We start from the raw sequence: 27,041 nt of genomic DNA, 5'->3' as shown, positions 1-27,041 counted from the left end.
CACAGTGTCACATTTCAAAGCATCAAACACATAAAACAAACAACAAACACAGTGTCAAATTTAAAAATATCAAACCACTCAGGCTGTGCTAGGGAAAGGCCAGAGAATAAAAGTGCGTCTTGAGACGTGATTTAAACGCCTGCAGGGTGGGGGCTTGCCTAACATGCAGAGGCAGCTCGTTCCAGAGCTTGGGGGGGGGGGGGCTGCCACTGCAAAAGCCCGGTTCCCTCTGAGCTTCAGCCTGGATTTTGGGACGGCCAGGAGAAGCTGATCAGAGGACCTGAGGGTCCTTGAAGGAACATAGGGTTCCAGCAGGTCAGAGAGGTAGGCGGGTGCTAGGCCATTTAGGCATTTAAAAGAAAACAGCAAGATTTTAAAATCAATCCTATATCTCACAGGAAGCCAGATCCTGAAACCTGGTACCTCTTAGACTTCACACGTGCATCGCATTGGATTGAAGGACTTCTCAGTGCAATTTTCACACTTTGCAAAGCCATCCTGTGGGCCTGGATTGGACCCTTTGGCGGGGCCGGTTCTGGCCCCCCGGGCCGTATGTTTGACACCCCTGGTTTAGACCCAAGAGTCTAAACTGCAATTAAATGTAACATGAAGCATATGTGGAGAAACTTCCATTACTTCATTATCCCAAAATCCCGTGCAGCGACTTAACTGGTAGTATTCTTTTACATCACCACACAGCCATCTTGGAAGCAGATAACAGGTGATTGTAATAAATTAACAGGTGATGTGTATTGTAAAGCGCCATATTGGTAGGAAATGCATGTGACAACATGGGAATACTATGGGAATGTTTGAGATGTGTTCCAGGTTGCAAGTCGCTGTAATCACAGGGAATCGGACAAATTGTTATAGTTTCACCGCTTCCCGATTGAACAGCAACTGAAGACAATGGCTGCCATGTGAATATGGTATAGGCTCTCAAACGAGCCTAACATCTTCTTAGTGCCTGAGGGTGGAGGACAAAGCGTTTAGGAGACAGTTTGGTCACTTAGGCCATGTTCACATTACAGGCAAATCTGATTTGCTGATAAAGTCATTAATCATCATTATCTTGATTGGTTTCCCAAATCTGATTTGGGAGTGTGTCCGCACTGCCACAAATCTGATTCTCAAGTCGGATCTGTGTGTCCAGACCTAAACAGCCTATCTGCATGGGTTGCTATGGTAACGACGTGGGCGTCGGTAAATATGTACGTTGGTGACGTGGTTTTCCTGCGCAGAAGCATTTGATGACGAGTTGCGAGTGACGTTCAAATCAGATTTGGTGGATCTGCGCGTCCGCACTGAAGTCACATCAGTCGAAAGCAGATTGGAAACTACCTCCATATGTGGTTTGGGACAAGTGACACAAATCAGACTTGGAGCGTCCAGACTCATAAAACCAATCTGGATAAAGTCATTAATAGGTCACTAAAGTTCACAAATCAGATTTGGCCTCCTAGTCTGAACATGGCCTTATTGATTCCCACCAGTGTCCATACCCACCCCAGAGTTGAATTTGGATAAATGGGGAGAAAAGATTCAAGATTCAAGTTTATTGAGTGTCCCAGAAGGGCAATTTGGTTTGCAGCGAGGGTAAAAGAACACAGAGACAATAGGCACACATGATTAAAACAAAACATAAAAGCAAACACAAAGCAGTAGATTAAAATGCACAACAATTCAAAGTGCAAGTAAGAGTCAACTAAAACAGATACAAAGTGCAAGTAAACAGGCATAAATAGTTTAAGGTGCACATCAGTGCAAAGTGCAAGTAGATGCTAAAGCTGTGTTCACACCGAGATATTTATTTTTCGCTCTGTCGCTTGATTCAACCCTTTGGAATCGCTCTGTCTCTCTGTTTAAATCGCTCATCAACAGGCACACGAATTGACGGACATGTGGGGCGCAATGTCATGCTGTTTGTCCACTACGAGCCCCCATCGTTGTTTACAAGCTAAGCCTATCAGTGTGCTCCCCTTGCGAGCTCCATACCGGTAGTACAGACTTCACTTCATGTCAGCTGTCAGCTTGTCAATGCGGTTTGTTGCCACACAATAAACCAGCGGTTTGATGCCAGCGTATTTTCGCTCGAGTTGGGATATTTCATCTGGGGCGACGAGTGTATTTTCTCCCTATCGATCTGTCTCTGTCGCTCGGACGCCCAGCGATTTTTCTCCCAGGCGAATATACGCTCAATCGCTCGTTTGCATTGACTTTGTATGTAAACTCGATGCCAGCGAAAAACTTTAATAGGTTGGTGTGAACGCAGCTTAAGTGAGGCCAAGAAATTGCCCTGACAGACTCTCAGTGCAACACATTACAAGAGAGATGCTACAATGTATCATTGTATAATAAAACACAATAAACCCATAAAACAAGAAACATTTCTGCAGGTTAAGATACATACCTCTCTATAAGGTAGGTTGTGTAACAAAATAACTGAAAGACAGACTGAACAGCGAGTCCAAAGTCAACTGAACAGCAGCAACAGTAAAGTGCTTTATATTTTCGCCTCTGCAGCGTTTCTAGCTCTTATGGAGACAGGCACAAAGGAGTTTTAATACCTGTTTTTCTTAGCCAGAGGGGCACGAGGGCAAAGGCCAGATGGAAGCAGTTCGTATTCAGAGCTCAGAGGGTGGGCATCGTCTGAGCGGATGGACTTCACTTTTTTCAGCACCTGTCTGTCAAAAATATTGTCCAGACTACTGAAATAGTTATTTAAAGGGACACTCCACCAATTTTCAATGTTGATTTATTTTGCACATAATCTCACACATATCCGAAAAGTGTAAACCGTTTTGCAGACAATGATTTGGTTTGACAGTTGTTGAGAATTGATTTGAGTAAAGTTGTGGACCAGTGATTGAACTTGTGCATGGATGACATCACTGGTCCACAACTTTACTCAAAGCAACTCTCAACAATGATTGTCTGCAAAACGGTTTACACTTTTCGGATATGTGTGAGATTCTGTGCAAAATAAATCGGCATTGGAAATCGGTGGAGTGTCCCTTTAAATAACTATTTTACAACAAACAAACAAAATGCTGGATGTTATTATGTAACCCTCGGAGCATTAGTATGTGACACTGATGGTGTATATAACAATCTACTCTGGCACTTCTTAAGATGAAGAATATTTGAATCCCAATTGTCACTAGGCTGTAGCAGGTCTACGTTTTGCCCCAGAGAAAGAGACATATTTCCTACTTCTCCTCTGGTGTGCAGCAAACTGATCAGGCTGATCTGCTGCTTGTCTGTTTAACAGCTGCAAGTTGAGGAAAGTATTGGGGAGATTTCAGCGTGTGCATAATCGCAGGAATTAATTGTCTATTCAGAGACGGCTTCATGTCTTGATGTGTCAGCTTGCAGGAATGGAAAGCAGAGCCTCAGGGAAGAAAATAAATGACATTACCATGCAAAGGAATGGTCACTGCACGAAAACAACAGTGAACTTTAGTGGGTTGTCAAGTGAAATGGTTTGGTTGCTATTTCCTTTCTGTGGAAAAGATCTACCACATAAATCCAAGCAATTAGACATTCATTCACATTAAGGGAATGTAAATTGCATGGATCTAGGTTTGCAGAAGATTTCTCAGTCTGATTCGTTCTCCAGCGAGACTCTATGCACTTTTGCACGTTTATCTTTTCAGTATAAGGACGTTAAAACCGATACTACCAACAATCTGTATCATTGCATAACTTAATGCCCTTTTTCACTCCAACAGTCTCTTCTGGCTCCGCCTCTCTCTCTCCTCTGACACTCGTCTATCTGCTGTTTGTCTTCATCCCTCCCTCTTCCTCTCCAGGACTCGGTGGCGGATAAGGAGTGCTGTAACGTCATGTGTAAATGCTCCGGACATGAAGGCATCCGCGGCTCTCGGGGCCCCCCGGGGTCAAAGGTGAACTGGAATTACACACACGCCTTTTTAACTTTGACATGACGTCAAGAATGTTTGAAACACCGCCAAAAAACAATTGTACGCTGCTTTAAGCTTTGACACTTGAAGTAATTTAATAAGATAATAAGCATACTTTAAAACAGTCCTGACTGAAGGTCAGTATTTAGAATCAGATCACCCAGGTAAACTTCATTTTAAAGGTCCTTACACATCAAGAGCGATGCGAATATACGGCACGAAATTGCGATGCGAGTTTTGACCCGGCTGTCAATCGCAGCCACAGATGCGTACACGTCGGAAAGCGAATTTCTGAAAAATCGACCGTGGTTTGAAAAAAGAAACGTCGCAATAACGCTCGGCGAAACTTCGCCATTGGTATGCACGGTTGCATTCACTGATATAGGTTCGGAAAATATTATTGACGTGCAAATTAATCGCACGAAAAAGGAGTAAAGCATAGAGCCATGCAGGCTGCACTGCTCACTCTCAGCCTCACAGCCTTAATGTTCTGCCCTGCTTCTGCAGTTTACACTTTGGTTTAATTTACAAGTCCCACAGGCATTCACCATCAATCTAATTTAGATTAGATTAGATTAAATTGCATTCTTTTAAGTAAAGTATCACCAATAGGATGGCTAAAGCAGATAGCTAACTTAGCTATGTTCCAGCTACAATCGGTGAGAAGTTTAAGGGCCCTATCTTCATACGGCGCTATTGTTTGCGCTGCCGTTTGCGCACCCTCTTATGCTATCTTCCCTGCATCTTAAGCTATCGTCTGTCTCCACCATCCAGTTTTGCGCTGGGATCTAAGCGCAGACACAGGTGTAGGCGTGGCCCAGGCGTGTCCGTGCGCCTCTTAGTCTTAGCCTATCATCTGCCTCCCGCAAGTGTCATTTTGCGCTCTGGCCAAGATACCATCGCCATGATCCGAGCGTGAACACAGGTTTGGGCGTTGGCCGTGCCAAAATAGGCGTTCCAGCGCAATGTGTTAGAAAAAAGGGCCTTCGGTGCTCTCAATTTTAACGCCACCAAATAGCTGGTCTTAGCGCAAAAAAACACTACACCAGGCGTACGCCTGAACAGTATTCTCCGCGCAGTGCAGGAAATCCTCTCTTGGATACATTTACGCACGGCATGGATGTCACTCTCCAACACCTTGTGCCTGCACACACTCTTCTCTCCTCAGAATGCCACTTTGATTTTCAACTATAGCCTACATTGCAGAAAAAACACACCTCGATTTAAAAATGAGAATTTGTTTGTCATTGTTTTATTAGGCTACATAATTCCCAACCATACAGGTCTGTGTTGTGAGGTAACAGTAGATTGCTTTTGAGAAAGTTGAGCCAAAAAGTGATTTGCTGCCAGAAACTGATTTCGCTCCGTGGGACCGCGCACAGCGCTGCCTCTCCCCACCCTGTGAGCCCCATGGCCGGCCCAAAACACCCAGGGCACCGACCCACCCCCACGACCCAGCCTGCCTACCCGGCCCAGCTCCCACCTTCTCCGGGGGAGACCCGCCTCAAGGACCCGGCGCACTAGCCGAACCTGCGCACCCCACACTTAAACACCCCACCCGGGCTACACACAGACTCCCACCCCACCAGACCCTCGTTCCCCTAATCCAATTCAAAACACAAATCACTTTTTGGCACAACACCTGTCCGGCCAGTACATTAACCTCTTTACCTGCAATTGCACGCATGCAAGACCAGCTTCTCCACAGCGCGGATGGCGTGACCGCAGTCAGTAGCTTAACCAGAGTCGACAATTCTGACATAGGCTATTGAAATAGGCTAGAATTAAAATCTCACACATTCCTACCCTATTAAAGAAACAAATATTTTAGATGTGTATACACATCTAAAAATATTTGTTGTTCATATAGGCCCTACATGAACGAAACGTCTAATTACAGTAAGTGCACACTTTGGGACATATATATCACCATGGGGATATTATCCACTGTGTAATTGTGCAGCGCGGCAGCCCTTTGATGTGTTTCAAATGGAATATTGTTCCATCACCGCCAATTTCTAATGGTGTATCTATATTGAATCATCCTCTCTCTCTCCCCCCTCTCTCTCTCCCCCCTCTCTCGCTCTCCCCCCTCTCTTTTCTCTCTCGCCCCCTTCGATCTCTTCCTCTCTCTCACTCTGTTCCTCCCAGTGAGGAGGAAGCTGCTGACGTGACGCTGTGGCTTTTACGGGCATGATCACACCTACAAAATGCTTTTGGGCATAAACACGCCTATACGGAGCTTTGTGCCCAGATGACGCCAAGCGCAGCGGCCCAACACGCCCACAATTAGGGCTTTGCGCGGTGCTATTCCAGCGCAAAACGGGCGCTAACGCAAAATTACCGCCGTTGCGAAGATAGGGCCCTATGTCGACAAGTTTTAAGTTTACATGTGAAGAAGCACATTTTAAAAACAGCCAAAGTTGAATAAATGCTACAATTAACCCATTGATACCTGATGCAGCATTTGCGTGTATATCCCTCATTTGTGTGCGTATCCCTTTAAGACGTTCGCGGTCTTAAAGGGATACACACACACACATTGATAACCATTGCTTAGTTTTCCCTTTAGGCTACAGGTGTCCTTGCTCCTAAACTGTTTCTGTCTTTCCATCAACAGGTTGGGCCTGGACCAAAGGGTCACTCCGGCTACCCAGGGGAGGAGGGCGTCGCTGTAAGTGTGATTCTGTTCATTTCCTTTTCTTTTAAGATGTATTGATAGGACTGTAGGCATCTTTTCTTTTAAGATGTATTGATAGGACTGTAGGCATCTTTTCTTTTAAGATGTATTGATAGGACTGTAGGCAGGCAGACAGGAAAGGTGGGGAGAGAGAGAGAGGGGATGACATGCGGGCAAAGGACCACGGGTCGGATTTGTTGGCTTTACGTGAAGGACTAAGACTTTGTGGTCCACGTTCTACCAGGTGAGCCACCGGCACGCCCCTTCTGTTCACTTTTAGAAAGGTACAGGGACCTAATTTTATTCATATTCAAGAAACTGGCAGCTGTAGATGAAGGTTCGTCAACATTGCAGTGAACTTGTTTGACCCCACAGCCGTGATATGCGTCTACTCTGTAGTCATCACTGAGCGTCCTTATCTTTGGATGGTCCTCTCACCAGGGAAGCAGCTCTACCCTCTGGATCTCCATGTCCTTGGTTTGTTTGGTTTTAACGGGTTGTTGCTGGTGTGTTTGTGTCTCCAGGGGGACAGAGGACGACCTGGACACAACGGACCACAGGGCATCCAGGGCTGTCCTGGGACCAGAGGACCAAAGGTACGGCACACTGGTAGACAGAGAGATGGATGGATGGATGGCTGGACAGACAGACTATAGAATTATGAAATGATCAGAATCCAAGAGGAATCCAAGAGGCTGCTTCAGATGACGTCACACACTCATTTGCAGTATTAATGTTGCGTTCGTCTATAACGGGCAAGTGGCAAATTGCCAGTTGCAACTAGCAAATAAAACGCCACATTGACTGGGAGTTCCTACTTGCAAACTTGGGTATAATTTCTCAACCCCCCAGTTGCTCCCAGCACGTCTTTTGATGTAATTTCAACATGGCGCCCTCAATTGTAAGAATTTAAAACACATTTTTGAAACATTTTTCTTTTCTTTTCAACAATAAGCTTCAAACCAATGAGCATACCAATAGAATTGTTGGTTAAACCCATACAACTAAACGTTAATGTTGTTATTAGCTGTTAGCGTAGACAGCTAATGGCTGATAGCATCCATGGTTTGGTTTGTGACCTGAAGCCTGAAGCTCGAACGCAAGTATAGATGATGCATTTCCACTTGCCACTTGCCAGCTCTTACCATAAACGAATGCAGCACAAGTGCTGACTTTGCACGGCCGGACCTGATTCCGTTTATGCCGTTAAAACTACAAGTAAACCGTATCCTGCTGCTCTCAGGGGATGGAGGTTGTAACTGCCCCACACCGCCAGTTTAACTTGGAGTTGGCATTTGTGCTAATTATATATTTGTTTGGGTCCTACCTTTAATTTCGTCCTTTGGCGGAACTAATCTGCCGCGCCGGTTTCTCTGACACAAAAGAACGTAACACCATTCAAGCGACTTTGCCGCAAAGCAACACGGAGCTCTGAATTAGCTCAATAAATAAACTAAAGGAAATAAAGAAATGATTAAGTATGAGTCATCAGCCAAAGCCATACAGCCGAGAAGGAAGGAGAACCCGCAGCACGAAGTTTAGCCCCTAGTAGTGACAAGCAGCCTACGAGGTATGTTTAATACAAGTTTATTTAGCTCTGTACATTATGCTGTCATGTGCTAATGTGGTAGCTACATGCTAACGTTGTTTAGCTGCAATGTGAAATGAAGACACGTACTGTACATGCATTCCCCTGTTGTAATTTAATGTCTTTTATTTTCTCTTTCAACCCAGTTTTCACGGGTTACTGTGCAACAGTAAACAACTCAGTACTTTCATCAAAACCTCGTCACGTCTGTTACTTGGGGAGCTACAGTGAAAACTCGTCTGCACCGCATGAGTAGACGAGGAAGGTGGCGCCAGAGAGCGGCGATCCGTGGATCGGACCGGACAGCTCCACTTCTCAGCAGCATCTGACGGCCATCCAAGACGCAGCGCCCAGGGGAAGGTCCAGGTGCCATAGCGTGAATCAACCTGCAATAAAGAGACTCTTAAGTGTTATGCACATTAGATTGAAACAATTTTTGCGTTTCATATAATAAGTTAATATTGCTTCTAAGCTGAAAAAGAGAAACATTAATTTTATTTTTCATAAATACGTTTACTTAGCTTATAAGCTGAAAAGGAGAAACATTTTGTTTTTCATACAATAAGTTTACTTACTTGCTAAGCTGAAAAAGAGAAACATTTTGTTTTTCATACAATAAGTTTACTTACCTTCTAAGCTGAAAAAGAGAACATTTTATTTTCATACAATACAAGTTAATGTCATTTACTTACCTTTTCTACTGAAGCCTATTGAAGTTACTTGATATTGATACTGTTATATTGTGTTACTTTATGAGTATACTGTAAATATTTAGTACAGATCTAGTAACACTAAGAGTAAAGCGATTAGCTATATAGCACATTTAAAATGAATGGCTATTGCTGAATAAGATATGTTTATTTAACAATTTTGAGAGCTAATATTTTTGCTGTTTGTTTAATTGTCACTTGTGAGAATTTAAGTGTAAATAAGGCTGTGACTATAACAAATAGGCCAAAACAGTGCTATTAGCCACACGCTATATAAGAATAAGATTCCTACTCAACTGCTCGGATTACACTAGACATAATCTTCTACAGTAAATAAGATAACTACTCAACTAAGCTTGGGCTACATTTTACCTTACAAATATTAGTATAAACGAAGTAATTACCCAGCTAAAGCCTAACCCCCCTTTTGAAACAAAGTAAAATGTCAACGTATAAGAATTTCCCCGAGACTGACAGAGAGCGTGTAGTAGGTGAAGACGCGCATCAGCAAGGCACAGACATGCAACCACAGGCGACCGAAGGCACAGGAGTTGATAACCCCGCTTCCTCACAAGAGCAAACAAGAAGCCAAAGGATCCGTAGGTTAACGGAAAAGGGCCAAGAACTGCACGATGATCAAGTAAGAAGACTTGTACACCGTTTCAGTGTGAGCTACGAGAAGTGGAAGGCTATCACTAAAGACGCCAAACAAGCGCTGAGTGGACAATGCTCAAATGACCTGCTGCATGAAATCACCACAAGGGTAAGCAATGCCTCAAGGGATCTTAACGTTGCTTATGAAGAATTAAGACACAAGGACATTCCCGACAATGATATGCGTCGCAGAGTAGACACCTGTGAAGCAGTAACGAAGAAATTAATCGAGTCTGTGAAGAGCTGTCTACACACAAGAATGAGTGAAGGTCATGAAGATGAAGAACAAGGTGGAAAGGAGACAGCATCTGTATTCAAATCTGCGGGCTCAGAAAAACCAAGCCTCAGCTCTCACCACAGCATATCTCTCAGCAGCTCCAAGATCACATCCAAACATTCAAGCCTGAGCTCTGCCAACCGACACGCTGCTGCTGAAGTTGCTGCCAATGAAGCCACTTTGGAAGTACAGCTAGAGCAAGAACGTCACATTGAAGAACTTCAAAGACTCGAAGCTGAAGCTGCACAGTTGCAAGCTAACCAAGCACAAGTACGAGCTAAACAAGAGGCTGAAAATGCAGAGAGACAAAGAGCACTAGAAGCCAAGCGCAGACAACTAGAGCGATTGGAGACCATTAAGAATCTAAACGCTGCCAAGGCACGACAGCAAGTATATGAGCAGAGCGAATGCTCAGATGAAGAAATACAAGAGCTACTCCATCAACCTCTCCCTCTGGAGGGGGAAGGCAAGCATGAGAGCAGCCTGTTAAAGCACTGGTCTCCACCACAACCTGTGACACATCCAAAGCAAGAAGACAGCACAGCAGCTCTTGTTAGAGTGTTTGCAGAGTCCATCAGTGCAAGTCGTCTTCCTGTACCTGAACCAGCAATGTTCAATGGTGACCCACTCAGATACAATGACTGGAAGGTTTCCTTTCATACACTCATCGATCGGAAAAATATACCAGCTGAAGAAAAGATATATTATCTACGAAGGTATGTGGGTGGACCCGCCAAGAAGGCTATAGAGAGCTACTTCCTGCTTGGCACTGAACTAGCCTATCGTTCAGCATGGAATATTCTAGAAGAGAGATATGGCAACCCTTTCCTCATCTCCAAAGCCTTCAGAGACAAGCTCGATGCATGGCCCAAGATAAGCTCCAAGGGCAGTGTGGAACTTCAAGAACTTGCCGACTTCCTTCGCAGCTGTGAAGCCGCCATGTCTCAGATAAGAGGACTTGAAATACTCAACGATTGCAATGAGAACCAGAAAATTCTGGCCAAACTTCCAGACTGGCTGACCTCAAGGTGGAATAGGATAGCCACAGCAGTGGAGAATGAAAGTCACACATTCCCAAGCTTCAGTCGGTTCGTCAAGTTTCTCACATGCGAAGCCAAGATCGCTTGCAACCCAATAACATCTCTCCATGCTCTAAAGCCAAATGAAAGTGAAAGAACCAAGGTTTCAAGGTTTAGAGCTCCTGGAGCCAAGGTACTGGCAATCAACTCAGACGAGAAAGTTGCTGCTACAAGCTGTCCCTTCTGTGAGAAGGCAGGTCACAGTCTACATAAGTGCCGCAAATTCATGAATGAGACGATCTCAGAACGGGTCAAGTTTGTTCAAGAGAAGAAATTGTGCTTTGGCTGTCTGAAGTCTGGCCATCGCTCAAGGGACTGTGAAGACAGAAAGATCTGTGAGATGTGTGAGAAAGGACATCCGACTTGCCTCCATGATAACCGCACCAAGGAAGAGAGGATGGCTACCAGGCCTGGTGGTGTGAGGCAGAGTGAAAGGTCGAGGGAAAGGAAAACAGAATGGCCACAACATACGACAGAAAGAACTTCACGTGAGGCGATATCAAATAGAGTCATCCAGAATGTCAAGGACACTCATACGTCCACAATCGTCCCCGTATGGGTGTCGTCCGCAAGTGAGCCACGTTGTGAAGTTCTTGTGTATGCACTCCTCGATACACAGAGTGACACAACCTTTATTCTCGAAGAAACGGCTAAGGCTCTCCACACAAAGAATGAACCAGTTCAGCTAAAGCTGTCCACAATGGCTTCAAGAAACACAGTCGTGTCCTGCCGCAAGCTGACTGGTCTACAAGTGAGAGGATATCACTCTGACAAGATAATCCCTCTGCCAGTGACCTACTCAAGAGAATTCATCCCTGCAAATAGAGATCATATTCCCACCCCAGAGACAGCAAAGACATGGCCGCATCTTGAACACATCGCAGACGAGATCGCTCCTCAGCTCAAATGTGACGTTGGCCTGTTAATCGGCTACAACTGTCCTCAAGCTCTCCTCCCAAGACAAGTGGTACCAGGTGAAGAAAATCAACCCTTTGCACTGAAAACAGACTTGGGATGGAGTGTAGTCGGCTACGGCAACCCATGTCTCGATTATGGAGACGCGATTGGAATAAGTCACCAGGTCATCGTGAAGCAAGTGACACCAAGTCTTCAGTCCTCTTCAAGCCTCACAAGCGAAGTGCACTATGTCTGTAGAACACAGATCAAGGAAGTGATCTTACCTGCAGATGTGCTCAAGGTGCTGGAATCCGACTTTGTCGAAAGAGCCTCAGAGGATGGCCACATCTCTCAAGAGGATCTCCGGTTCCTGTCAACGATGGAAAAAGGCATCAGACTCAAAGATGATGGTCACTATGAGATGCCACTGCCATTTAAGAAAGAAAGACCCAACTTACCAGATAATAAGGTGTGCGCCATCCATCGTCTCAGATGCCTAGAAAGGAAGTTGAGAAGAAATGAGCAATACCACAAAGACTACAAGACCTTCATGGACGCAACCATAACCCGCGGAGATGCAGAAGAGGTCCCAGAAAGAGACATCAAAGCTTCAGGTTGGTACATCCCACACCATGGGGTGTATCACCCACAAAAGCCCGGAAAGATCCGCGTCGTCTTTGATTGCTCTGCAAGGTATCAAGGGACATCCTTGAATGACCATCTCCTGACCGGTCCAGAGCTGACAAACCCCTTGATGGGAGTCCTTTGTCGATTTCGAAGAGGTCCTGTGGCGATCATGTGTGACATAGAACGCATGTTCCACCAGTTCCATGTGAAGGTAGAAGACCAAGATTACCTACGATTCTTGTGGTGGGAGAATGGTAATGTTGAAGCCCAACCTTCCATCTACCGCATGAAAGTCCATCTGTTTGGTGCAGCTTCGTCACCTGGCTGCGCCAACTATGGACTCAAACACCTTGCAGCCAAGGGAACCGGACGCTTCAGTGAAGACACCATCAAGTTCATACAGAGAAACTTTTATGTCGATGATGGCTTGTTAAGTGTAGCGTCCAAGGGCGAAGCAATTCAGCTGGTGAAGGAAGCCAGAGAGCTCTGCAGCACAGGCAGACTCCGGCTGCACAAGTTCATCTCCAACAGCAAGGAAGTCCTAGCCACAATTCCCAAAGAAGAATGTGCTGAAGCTGCCAAAGACCTGAACATGACACTGGGGGACCTGCACGTGGAAAGAGCTCTCGGCGTACAGTGGTGCGTGGCTTCAGATGAGTTCAGGTTCAGAGTGGTTGTCAAAGAAAACCCACTCACCCGAAGAGGAGTCTTGTCCACGGTTGCTTCAGTATATGATCCTCTCGGATTTGTGGCCCCCTTCATCCTGGTGGGAAAGCAGATCCTGCAGCAGATGTGTCGCGACAAGCTCAGTTGGGATGACACCTTACCTGATGACCTTCGACCCCTGTGGGAAAATTGGCTCAGAGACCTGCAAAACCTGGCTGGTGTGAAGATAAAGAGATGCTACATTCCATCAAGCTTCAAGGTCCAGCGCTACGAGCTCCACCATTTCTCCGACGCCAGCGTGTCAGGCTACGGAGAGTGTTCATACCTCAGAGCAGTCAGTGCATCCAGCGAAGTTCACTGCTCCTTAGTCATGGGAAAGTCAAGAGTCGCGCCCACTAAGGTTACAACCATACCAAGACTCGAGCTGTCAGCAGCAGTGGTAGCTGTCCGCACCAGTGACATGCTCAAGAAAGAACTGGAAGTAGATTGCCTACAAGAATTCTTCTGGACTGATTCGATGGTTGTCCTCGGGTACATCAATAATGAAGCCAGAAGATTTCATGTGTTCGTGGCAAACCGCGTGGAACGAATCAAGCAAAGCACACAGTCTGCACAATGGCAGTATGTGGCTTCGGAAGAGAATCCAGCAGATCACGCCTCAAGAGGTCTCACAGCGGAGCAACTTGTAGCGTCTAACTGGTTCACAGGCCCAGACTTCTTATGGCAGAAAGAGCTACCAAGTGAAGTAGTCAAGGTGGGAGAAATCACAAGCAGTGATCCAGAGCTCAAGATGGTCCAAGTTCATGACACCCAGGCGAAGGAATTAAGGTCGTTGTTAGATCGCCTAAACAAGTTCTCTGACTGGTCGAGAATGGTGAAAGCTATCGCCAGACTCAAACGACGTGCAAGAGAAATCAAAGGCCTCAAGCCAAAGTCCTGTGAAGCCAGCAGTTTAGAGGAACGAAGGGAAGCAGAGTTGACCATAATCAAGATGGTCCAACAGGCAACCCTCTCTCAAGAAATACAGTGCCTCAAGCGCCATGAGGAGACACGAAACAAAGACAAGGCCAACAAGTTGCACAAGTTAAGTCCATTCCTGGATGGCCAAGGTATCCTCAGAGTTGGAGGCCGCTTAACTCATGCTGCCCTACATCCACATGTGAAACATCCAGCGGTCCTGCCAAGAGACAGTCACGTGTCATCACTACTCGTCAAGCACTATCACGAGAAGGTGTGCCATCAAGGACGTGGAATGACCATGAATGCGCTCCGATCCAATGGCATATGGATCCTTGGATGCAGCAAGGCAGTATCATCCCACATCTACAAGTGTACAGCGTGCAGGAAGCTCAGAAGATGCACAGAGCAACAAAGAATGGCAGACCTCCCGGAAGAGCGTATGGAAACAACCCCTCCATTCACTTACTGTGGAATCGACTGCTTCGGACCATTCTATGTCAAGGAAGGGAGAAAGGAGCTAAAGCGTTATGGTCTGTTACTCACCTGTATGTGTTCCAGAGCAGTACACATTGAAATGCTTGATGACTTAACTACAGATGCCTTCATCAATGCTCTGCGTTCCTTCATCGCCATTCGTGGGACAGTCCGCCAGATAAGATGTGATCAGGGGACCAACTTCGTTGGTGCCAGGCGCGAGTTTGCTGAAGCAATGAAAGAGATGGATCAAGAGGAACTCAAGGAATTGGGATGCGAGTTCATCATGAACACCCCCGCTTCAAGTCATATGGGTGGCGTCTGGGAAAGACAAATTCGGACCATCAGAAGTGTCTTGACGTCCATTCTAGAACAGTCAGCCAGACAACTTGACTGCTCCTCTCTTCGAACCTTCCTATATGAAGTCATGGCGGTGGTAAATAGCAGACCTCTTACCACGGATTATCTGAATGATTCATCCAGTCCAGAGCCCTTGACACCAAACCACATACTCACCATGAAATCCACGATCCTCTCTCCACCACCCGGAAAGTTTGTCAAGGAAGATCTTTACCTCCGCAAGAGATGGCGCCGAGTTCAGCTCTTAGCCAACAACTTCTGGGCACGATGGAAGAAGGAGTATCTCCTAAATCTCCAACACAGACAGAAGTGGACCAAAGACCGCAGAAACGCAAAGGTCAATGACGTCGTTATTCTGCAAGATGATGCGACACCAAGAAGCAAGTGGAAGTTGGCAAAGGTGATCGAAGTGTACCCAGGAAAGGACGGAAGAGTGAGAAGACTCAAGCTGCTTATCAGCGATTCGAACCTGGATGGAAAGGGAAAGCGCACCTCCAAACCTGTTCACCTGGAGAGGCCCATCCACAAGACAGTTACGCTGTTGGAAGCAAGATGAAGATTCCAGTGGCTTACTCACTCTCTCTGTCGGTCCTTAGTTAAATAGTTATTGTTAAAAAATGAATGTTAATATGCAGTATGTTGTCTTTCTAAGTCGTTCAAAGAAATCACGTGTGATTTGGTGGGAGTGTAACTGCCCCACACCGCCAGTTTAACTTGGAGTTGGCATTTGTGCTAATTATATATTTGTTTGGGTCCTACCTTTAATTTCGTCCTTTGGCGGAACTAATCTGCCGCGCCGGTTTCTCTGACACAAAAGAACGTAACACCATTCAAGCGACTTTGCCGCAAAGCAACACGGAGCTCTGAATTAGCTCAATAAATAAACTAAAGGAAATAAAGAAATGATTAAGTATGAGTCATCAGCCAAAGCCATACAGCCGAGAAGGAAGGAGAACCCGCAGCACGAAGTTTAGCCCCTAGTAGTGACAAGCAGCCTACGAGGTATGTTTAATACAAGTTTATTTAGCTCTGTACATTATGCTGTCATGTGCTAATGTGGTAGCTACATGCTAACGTTGTTTAGCTGCAATGTGAAATGAAGACACGTACTGTACATGCATTCCCCTGTTGTAATTTAATGTCTTTTATTTTCTCTTTCAACCCAGTTTTCACGGGTTACTGTGCAACAGTAAACAACTCAGTACTTTCATCAAAACCTCGTCACGTCTGTTACTTGGGGAGCTACAGAGGTGCTGTGCTGTGTGTGAAGCACTGTGTTCATCAGACAGGCAGAGAGAGAGAGAGAGAGAGAGAGAGAGAACTCAGCAGCAGCAATGCTTTAAGATTCAACACATTAACACCGTTTGCTTCTTATGGTCAGAAAAAGTTGCCAGATTTTGTGACAAATCGGTTTTGAGAAATAAAGTCAGTCTGAAAAATAGTTAAATAGCGACAAAGTCACCAAGATGGCAACATTGGTGGTGACCATCCACATAGAAACTAGTAAAATATAGAACAGACATTGCCAAAGTTAGCTTACCTTGGTTTTGGCAGGAATTTGACTGATAAGCTATCTGAAAGCAGGAGATTCTATACTGTACACAGTGGCGTGCCGTCCATTAGGCGAACTAGGCAAATGCTAAGGGCGCTTGAGCCGTTAGGGGCGCCAGAGAGGGTAAAAAAAAAAAAAAAAAAAAAATTTACAAATACTTTTTCATGATAATAGGCCTACTATTATTTTGCAATAGTAGACAAAAAATAAGCACAACAACGTCTTAAGTCTTTAAATAATAGTGAAATAATTTTTCTAATTCTGGCTTTCTGGCTGCCTGGGCTGCAGCCAGGCCCGTAGCTACCATTGAGGACACCGAGGTCATGGCCTCGGTATCCCCCCCCCCCCCCCCCCCCCCAAAAAGGAAAAACAGATCTATTCATCTGTCATTGATGTTTTAATGTGACAGTTTTGATCAGAAATGCAACAATTTGCTTCCTCTCTGTGTGCTATAGAAGGAAGAAAGATAAGTCACAACATTCAGATTTTGCATTGAGGATTGGGGCTAGACTTTGGGGACAGTTCTATTGAAGTGAATGGGTAAGTAACTACCCTGTAAGTGATGTTTGTGTAGATGGGCCATTCTATTTAATTGAGCAGTATTCTGCCATGTGACCTGTATGCAGAATATAAATTATATTATATGGGGAGACATTTATTTTTTGTATCATTTTAAAGCAACAGCACATAAAGAGGATATTAATCTAACATGATGTCTGTAGTTCTTTATAGATCTAGCCTCTTAATTTTGCTCTCAAAGTGCACCAGATTGAAGCATTTTACTTTAAAATTGACAACATTTTCTATCCGGGGGGGCACAGCCCCCCCTGGGCCCCCCGCGACGCGTTAAAACGACCTCGGTATTCCTCAAAACCTGCCTACGGGCTTGGCTGCAGCACTTTCACCATGGTCCCTAATCCATACCACCCCACCCCCTGCGCGGCCGCGCCCCCTTCTACCTGCTCGGAGCTTTTTCCCAGAGTGGGGGAAGGGTGATTCTGAGCCTGCACTGCAGGCAGCAGTTTTAGCAGTGACATGACGTCAGTTTGTGTGACTGTATAAGTATTTGTGGTGGGATTAGCTGCGATATAATTTTTATTATATTTTCTTTGGGGGGGGGGGGGGGCACCAGCAAAAATCTTGCCTAGGGCACCAACTTGGTCAGGCACGCCACTGACTGTACAGTAGCCTACTGTTGTTGACAGATGCTTCATATCTCCGCCAACATACTCACACGCCTCCTCACTTCTTGGGGGTATATAGATAGGGTGAAGAATTACCATGCCATCATGAGCCATCGGATTTCCATAAGTCTTCTTTGGGGGATTATCTTTCTTCTTCTTTTTGTGGCGGTCCAATCACTGTGTTTTTGGGTGGTAATGTGCATTACTTAACATAGTAACATGCCATTGTGACTATTACTACTACTACTGCTATTACAACTATTTCCACTAATAATAACAATAATAATGTATTTTAATAATATTGTAATGATAATAATGTATGTGTAACATGCTGATCTCACAGTGGTATGAACAGTGTTGGGGGTAACTCATTACAAAAGTAACATATTACATGTAATATATTACTTTTAACAGTAACTCAGTAATATAACTTGGTACTTATAGGATTTCAGTAATATTATACCAGTTACTTTGTCAAGTAACTCAAGTTACAAATTGAGTTACATTTGATTAAATCAAAGCACACATTTAAAAAAGATACAATCCATTTCCTAACCAAACTGTGTGTTTTATGCATATAACCACTATAGATGACAATAACAAAGGAAAATAATATCATTTAGAATTTTGGATGGTTTACACTGACTTCAAGGTGGTTGAAATTATTTTTCGGGGATGGTTCCGGGGCGGCAATGTCATTCTGCTGCTGCTGTTGTTTTGGTAAAAGTAATGCAAAAGTAGTGTAATAAGTAACAAGTTACTCTACACAGAAAGTAATATTGTAAAGTAGCTTATTACTTTCAAATGAAGGTAACTAGTAATATGTAATAATAATAATAATAATAAACTTTATTTATATAGCACTTTTCAAAACACAGTTACAAAGTGCTTTACAATAAAAGCATACACCGTTTTAAAATGCACGATGAATAAAACAAAGATTACAATTAAAATTAAAAATTAAAAAAGCCCAGAAAGAAAAACAAGCCCTAAAAACGACATAGCAATGGAAATCTTAAAAGCCCAAATAAAACACAGTAAGAACAGTAGCTAAAAGACGCTAAAAATCCCTAAAATCCCTGGAAGGCAGATTTAAAAAGGTGGGTTTTTAATAGTGTTTTAAAAGATGTAGTATCTTACATTTTGAAAGTAACTTGCCCAACACTGGTTCTGAAGTGAAGTGTGTGTGACCTGAGCTCTCTCTGTGTGTCTGCAGGGCACCCGAGGTCACCGAGGCGAGAAGGTGAGTGACTGCAGTCCTGCAGGAATGCAAACCCAATTAGCCGAGGACATAATCTGACATTATGACATAATATTTGATTTGATTTGATTTTTATTTGTCTCAAACAAGCACAAGCATAAAAACAGGCAGTATGTAAAAAGAAAAACAGGTACACAGTGATAAAGTGCAAGTTCGAGAAGGGGCTGAAGGAAGCAAAGCTTATCATGTACAGCCCCCCTTTACATTGTCATAGACAATCCATAAGAACATACATAATCCATAAATCTGTAACATCTTTAAAAATTAAACATTAAACTTTAATATTAAAAAAAAACGTATAAACATACAAAACTAAATAAATCCTTTCTAAAAAAAAGTATATATATGAAGTATAAATTAGCTGACCAGTTCTTTATAGCTGACCAAGAGTGATTGTTTGCATTTGCGTTTAAATAGTTTTAAGTTAGTGCACATTTTTGTGTCCTCATCTAGTTTGTTCCACAGTTTAAATATACAATACAATATGACATTCTATAATATATATATATATATTATTATATATGTGTCCTCATCTAGTTTGTTCCACAGTTTAAATATACAATACAATATGACATTCTATAATATATATACGGTATATATATATTATATATTATATATATATATTATATATATTATATAATATGACTTTCTGATTCCCTTCTCTGCTGTGCAGGGTGAAGACGGAGAGGACGGACTGGACGGAGTCGACGCAGAACAGGTACCCAACTCAGCTCTTATCAATTATATCCCAAAAAGTTCATAGTCAAATAGCTCGTCATTGCAGGATCCATTCTGTAAAAGTGGTTTCAGTTTGTCAACCAAGGAATCAAGTCTACCAATCTTCAGCTAATAACAATAATTTAAAAAATAAATTCAGTCAGTCATTTTGAATCGTCATATCTGGGAACCAAACTTCTCAGTTGTCTTCATTAGCTTTTCATCTGTTATATAGGTTATATTGTCTGTCAGCAGTCTCGAAACCTATAAATGGATTTCCATGAAATTGATGATATTTTGGTGGTGATCCACGTCTGGGATGTCCGCCATTGTTGAACGATTTTCCTGATTTAGTTACAACTATGAAACTAATGGAGATAGAGACTTGATTGACTTGACTCCAAGTTGGACCCAAAGTTTTGGGTCCAAAGGGGGATTTGGGGAGGTTTTAGGAGGTATTTCAAGCTTCGTGGAAGTTTCGGGGAGCAGGTTTGTGTTTTTTTAGTCATGCTCTATAATGGTTTGGCATTTTGTCTTCATTCAGGTCTTTGAAAATGTATGGTGGAAACAATGATTTTTAGCATGATGTCTTTGATGTGAGAAATTTGATACAGTATTATAGCTCTGTGTGAGCATGTGTAAGGCCTAAAGTTTGTAGTCAATCTATGGTGTAAACAAAGTAAATTATTGGTTAATACATTGTCTTCTATTTGGCTGTAGATGTATGTTGAGTAGGGGTGTCACGATACACTAATTTCACGATACGATACGATACACGATATTGGGTTCACGATAACGATACGATACGATATTTTAACAATATTTTTTTTAACAAAAGTAAATAATTTTTATGTATTTATTTATCATTTATTTAACCATGTGAGTCCCGTTGAAATCGAAACCTCTTTTCAAGGGAGCCCTGGGAAAATACTGGAAAAACAGTCTTTCATTTGAAATACACAAAATACAAAACAAATGCTGTTTTTGGAAATTGTTATTATAATAACTAGAAAACAACATGGAAGATAATGCTTCTCTTGCAATAGAATGTGTCACACTGTCACAAACTAAATGTTTGTTGCATGGTGAAAGAAAAATAAAGTATACAATCTATTTCTTAAATAAGTCATGCTCAATGGTCCCTAAACTTATGTAATCTTATGTACCCCTTGAGCTGTTTTGCCATGCCAGTAGTAGTCTACCCCCTCACTCATGCGTGTTGATTCTGCTAAATTTGTTCTATTATTATTCAGGAGCAATTTTTTTTTTTTTTTTTTTAAACGATATAATTTTTTTCTGACCATACGCATATCGTGACGTTTCGATATCGCGATATATCGTGCGACGAAATATCGTGACACCCCTAATGTTGAGCCTTTATAACTTATCATTTGTAAATTAACATTTTGGATGTAAAGTGGAAGGAGGGCGGCACTTCAAGTGGGCTCACCATAGGACACCACACTGTGTTTATGGGCCTGGGCGGAGGAAGGTTTGGAGGGCTTTGTGGGATATCAATGGAGGTCTGTGGAGGTTGATGAGGGTCTTCACACTGAGTTTTGCTGCTTTTGTATTTGCAGGGTGTGACCGGACCAGGCGGAGCGGCAGGAGAGAGAGGAAATGCGGGGAACCCAGTAAAACCTTTACTCTCTCTATCCTCTGCATCCAACAGCATGTGACGCGAAACCAACGGGAGTCGAAAACTGGCTTCTTTTGTGCATCAATTGGCCAAAATATCTTGTGTATTAGAGATGCGCGGGTGAGCTTTTATGCCACCCTAATCCACGTGTTTGCATGAACCGTCCGGCCGCCATAAATCTGCGCAAATTATTTCGTACTATTCATAGATCCGCGCCCGCTGTGCACACCCGACATTTCTATTTTGAGCGATTTGGGTAGATGAACTTACCGTCTCTGCTGCCATCGGTGCGATCGCTGCAGTCGACTCCAAATAAACTTACTATTATACTTACTATTACTATTAGTACTACTTACTTACTATTATATTACTATTATACTTACTATTATATTACGTATTATAATCCAGTCCAGCACTTGCCCATGTAGCTTACTAGGCTAACGCTGTAGCTTTAAGTTTAGATCAAGACTGGATTGACCTGTATGGGAAAATAATCTGAGCGCATCTTCTCTTCCAACTATTCAGTGGAGAATCCTGTTTGACGTTCGTCATTCTGGTGACATCATTAACCATATAAGGTGGAGTAAGAGCAGGCATATCCCCATCGAACATTGACACATGGCTATTTGTTTACACTGCTTTGGGTCCTTCGGGGTTAGGCCCTACTTGCTTTCTAACTATATAGGCGGCTAACATGTGCCTGATGAAAAATAAAGCTTAAAATACGTTCATAGACTAGACTAGCACTAGAACGTAATTAATATTAATGTTCCTCATTAATGATACATCATTTCACCCGCCCGCAATTAATCAGAATGTTTATTTTTATGATCCGGCCCGCCCGCGGGGCGGGATATCCGTGGTCAACGCGGTTATAACTGCAGCCCGCGCATCTCTATTGTGTATTAAAAATGACACAAAATTCAACACCCTCATCGTCACATCTTATCACTTGTTTATATATTTATGTATTTATGTATTCATTTATTTATTTATTTACTTAAAAATTATTTATTTAATTAAATACTTAAGTTGACTAATTAGACCAAATTAGTAACGCCTTATTTATATAGAACTTTTTAAAACAAGAGTTACACATAATTACAATTACAATAATTTAATCATAAATTATTAACAATAGATTAAATGTAAGTAATATAATTAAAATAATGTGACACTGTATTATCATTCTATATTATCATTGTTGTTATTATTGTTATTATTGATATTGTTTACAGTTTAATAATAATATATTAATAATACATACACTTTACTTTTATTAATTTATTTCATGTTATTTATTTATTGTTTAACACGTTCACTGCCGTGGACGAGTTAACTCGTCAAAAAAAAATCCAACGGTTGACTGCCGTGGACGAGTTAACTCTAAATATGGGAGCTATTGAATGTGTATAACCTATTTTACCGACCCACTAAGTGGCGACAGTGCTCTCCAGACTAAAGAAAGCCAAGCAAAAACAGCAGCGTGAGGAAGCCATTCTCATGAAAATGGATTGCGAAAACGCTTTCGCTTTCACGCTGGGAGCTGGCGGTGGGGCACAACGGTGGGGGTTTCCAAAAATAGACTGGGTGCAACACACTTTGAAACACGCAGCATAAAGCCCAGAATCGCACAAAGCTTCATCAAAGCTCTCAACCGAAACCCCAAGAAACGAGCGAGCCCCATCCAGACTCGCCCGACGAGGGGCCGACAGGCAGCAGAAACTCGCTTGTGACACACCCGCTGCAGAGCCACGGAGGGAGGAGGAGAACACCCACGGAGGGAGGAGTTTGAAGGAGAGGGGGGTGGGGGTGCTGTTATGGAGGAAATTACTGTTCAGAACTATTGTTTAGATGTCTGATGTCTTACTGATGCCAAAAATAAATGGTTAAAGTGACTGTTCTATCGAATTTCACAAAAAGGCATTTATCTCAGCTACCCTTCTCAGACGCTGAAACCATGCTGTATTCAACTGCTAATGCCTACATAACTGCTAACTCTACAAACTAACTCTTTTAGACAGAGAAAGCACACATTATATTAGTTCTTTTCAGATATTTTGTGTTCAAAAAGTCCTAGCAGAAAATAATCCTCGGCTCTTGAAAGATGAGCCAGAATCCTCAAAAAAAACCTTGGCAGAAGCTACCTACAGTAAAAAAAAAAAAAACTGTTGGCAGTGAATGTGTTAAGAGACCAACTGAAATACAGTTTCAATTCAGCCTAAATGAATCAAATCCTCCGCAAGAGTTTGTTTTTTCCAACTAATGATGATTTTAATTGTCGATTAATCTGTTGATCATTTTCTCGATTAATCGATTAGTTGTTTGGTCTATAAAATGTCAGAAAATGGTGAAACATTTCCATCAGTGTGTACTGTCATAGACGAGTAAAGAAGCCAGAAAATATTCACCTTTAAGAAGCCGGAATCAGAGAGTTTAGACTTTTTTTCTCTCTATTTCTCACACAAACCAATTGATCGTTTAACAAAATAGTTGGCAACTAATTTAATAGTTGACAATTGATGGATGAATGGTTCTAGCTCTAGTCTGTTTCAGTGTCCCAGTGTTTAACAAAGCGTGTGCAGACTCCACAGCTCAACACATCAGCCGTGACCTCTGACCCCCCCGGCTGGTTGACTGACAGCTGCCTTGTCATCCTTATATATCGTATATATAGGATATCATATATATCATATAGGATATATCCTTATATATATTATATCCTCAGGGTATCAGAGGCATCGCAGGAGAGTCCGGCCTACCAGGACCACGAGGACTGAGAGGAGACCCGGTGAGTCCCAAATTCACTCTTACTTTCTCTCTCTGTAATTGCGCACAGCATTTGTATTGGGAACTAGGAATTTCCCAGGTCAAAGAGGGGAACGTCACCTGACCTCGGATTTCCTACCACGATCTCGAGGGAGCCTCACTAGCCTCAACCTCAAAATCCAAGATGGCCGGTCCACGCTTCAACATTAGTGAACGTTGTAGTAATGCTGCATTCCATTTAAACTGTGAGCGTGGGATTCCACAGTTGAGGGACATCACACCCAAGTTGTCGGCGTTCCATTCAAACAATCAGGAAAGCAGCCAGGGTTAGCTCTAGCCAGGCTAGCCATTGTTAGCAATAAGTAAGGGTTAATGCACGACGAGGTGTACATTATCACTTTTTAAGGGACGACGCGAGAGGCGTGAACCGTCCGAGGCGAAGCCGAGGATGGTTGCCTCCGCGAAGTCAAGTCTCTATATCTCAAGTCTGAGTCGAGTATCGAGTGTTCAAGTCCGAGTCCAAGTTCCAATAACCAAAGAAGAGTCCGAGTTGAGTCCCCCAGGATTGGTATCAATCAATTAATGATACTACTACTCTTATTGATACTGCTTATCAACCCGGTGCTTTAACAGTACTCTTATCAATACTTTTTGTAATTTCTAAGAGAAAAACCTTTAACAAAAAAGTTGCAAAGTCTTAATGGGTGGGTTTTTATTCATTTCAATAATTTTATTAAATTTAAATTTAAATCCCATTCTACCACTGCCAATACCAACATTCAGCTAGAGAAAGCATCGTACAAATATAGCAAGACAGTATTTGTCTGCTTCACTTGGCCCCAAATCGCTAAATACCCCCCACTGCTCTGGAAGTAACATTTCTAAAGGACAACGGAGATGATGCTCTTAGGATTTTTTTCAGATAGGATTTATAATGATTACCACACCCTAACTGCTGGATAATGTTTACTACTCTTGTGTTAAATCATTACCATGTTCATTGTTCACATAATTTAGTTACCTGATGAGGTACCGCAACTGGGGTATTATTGACAGATGATGAAGTGCAAGCTAGCTTGTCAAAAACTGTGCATTTCTCCCTTTCTATTTGATGCATTTTGGCGCGTGTTTAGACAAATTGCTTGTGTTCCCACCTTTACTAGCGAACAATCTATTGCACTTGTGACAACTGGTCCATAAAACATGATTCTGGATTAATTTGTCGAAAATATAGCAACCCCGTTTGTTCTGACGGAGTTGTCACTTCCTCATCTCGTCGCATCCCAAGAATGGTCTGTTTCTATAATATATTCAGAACGAACAGTTCCCATTGGCCGCTGAGGGAGAGCCCGCCCCAGGCTCCCAGCGGCCAATCAGATTAGCGTCTGTGGACCAGCACGTTAGGTTGTGTCCACAACTAACGTTAGCAACGAGCTATCGCTAACTTAACGGTTGCTACGCTAAAGAGGACATCTCAAAATGCCTAGACTTACCGAATGCACCTCCACAGTTTCTGGATCACGTACAGTTGGCGTCGCTCCAGCTAGAAGTGTTAATTTTGTGGCTATAGACAAAATGGCGCAGGTAGCTTGTGTGAGAGAGACCGCGCGCAGTATGCTTAAGGACCCGCGTGACGTCACATTAACCCGTCTGGGGGAACAGAGCGTTAGGGGGCGTGGCTTGAAGGAGACTGCAGGGGGAAGCTGGATAGGGACAAATCCAACTCTGGTAGTTCTGAGGTTGTGACCACTCATTACAGGGAGGGATGACAGCAGTGTATATGCATTTACAAGTAAAAACAGCTTTTGCATGGAATGGGACCTTTAAGTTGGCGTCAGGCTCTTTTCCAGCTCCACCCTGGTCACAATCACACAGGTCAGCACATTGGCACTGAGAGTTGACCAGTACAACGAGCTCCACTGCAGCAGCCAGCTGGGCTTTTACTGGGAGCTCAGAAAACTTTGTGAAATGCGCACAGTCTCAAACCCTAGCCCTATTTGCTACTTACCAATGTTTCAAATATGTTTTATTTGAGCATGACAATATACATTATATACTATATGTACATACAGTATATTCTATTCCACTTGTACAGATATAAGTTTGACCATGAAATGCTCCTTTTTTTACTTTGAACATATACACATACATACAGATAGATATACAGATACAAATACAAAACATTAAAGAAAAGGAAAGAAAATAAAGCGAAAAGAAAAGAAAAAGCTCTCCATTAACTTTTGCTACTTACCAATGATGATGTTGATTGGTACGCTGTTCCTCATACTAGCTCCAGATAGTTAGGCACAAATCAATACAAGGTCAACGGGGTCACGCTCCTGTCTGTGCAAGCTGACTGAGGCTCAGTGAAATGTCCTCCACAGTCACACAAAGTACATTTATTTCAGTTGGCCAACTGTTCCAACCTCATCGACACAACGCTCCACAGTAGGGATGCACGGAATTGGAGTTTCTTTTCCGATATCTGATATGGCGATATATTTTCCAACTCTCGTTTAGGTTGATTGCCGATGCCTATGTGCGCGATTTTTTTCTTTTCGATTTTACCTCATTTTCTCCCAATTGTACTGCGCCAATTCCCCCCCCCCCTCCCCTGCTGCCCCGGTCGCTGCTCCACCCTCTGCCGATCTGGGGAGAACCGAGACTAGCACCATGCTTCCTCCAATACATGCGCAGTAGTCAGCCACTTCTTTTCACCTGACAGCGGGAGCTTCACCGGTAGGACGTACTGTAGCACGTGGGAGGATGACGCTATTCCCACCAGTTCCCTTCCCTCTGACCATTTAATTTCTCTTTATGCTGATGATATTTTACTTTTTTAGGAGATGCGCCAAATTCAACATTGTACCCTTTGTCTATTTTTGATCATTTTGGTAATTTATCTGGAGGCAAAATCAACTGGGCTAAATCTGTTATTCTCCCACTGAACAACGCCATGGGATTAGGCACAACACCCCAGTGGTCCAGAAATTTAAATATTTAGGTATTGACATTTTTCCATCT

At 43.1% G+C, this 27,041-nt stretch overlaps 1 protein-coding gene across 1 annotated transcript in view; it reads left to right on the top strand.

The window, feature by feature from the left end:
• Positions 1 to 27,041, top strand: part of LOC310800008 (uncharacterized protein) — a gene marked incomplete at both ends in the record, with an annotated part of 114,068 nt that overhangs the window by 39,953 nt on the left and 47,074 nt on the right. Inside the window, 7 exon segments of the mRNA XM_083662608.1 lie at positions 3,813 to 3,905; positions 6,544 to 6,597; positions 7,128 to 7,199; positions 11,531 to 15,427; positions 18,848 to 18,874; positions 19,566 to 19,610; positions 23,977 to 24,039. Of these exon segments, the coding sequence (XP_083518734.1) occupies positions 3,813 to 3,905; positions 6,544 to 6,597; positions 7,128 to 7,199; positions 11,531 to 15,427; positions 18,848 to 18,874; positions 19,566 to 19,610; positions 23,977 to 24,039 (4,251 nt within the window).

This window comes from Poromitra crassiceps, assembly GCF_964638095.1.
Source record: "Poromitra crassiceps genome assembly, chromosome: 29".
NCBI classification, from domain to species: Eukaryota; Metazoa; Chordata; class Actinopteri; order Beryciformes; family Melamphaidae; genus Poromitra; species Poromitra crassiceps.
This window is presented reverse-complemented; position numbering and strand designations above follow the sequence as displayed.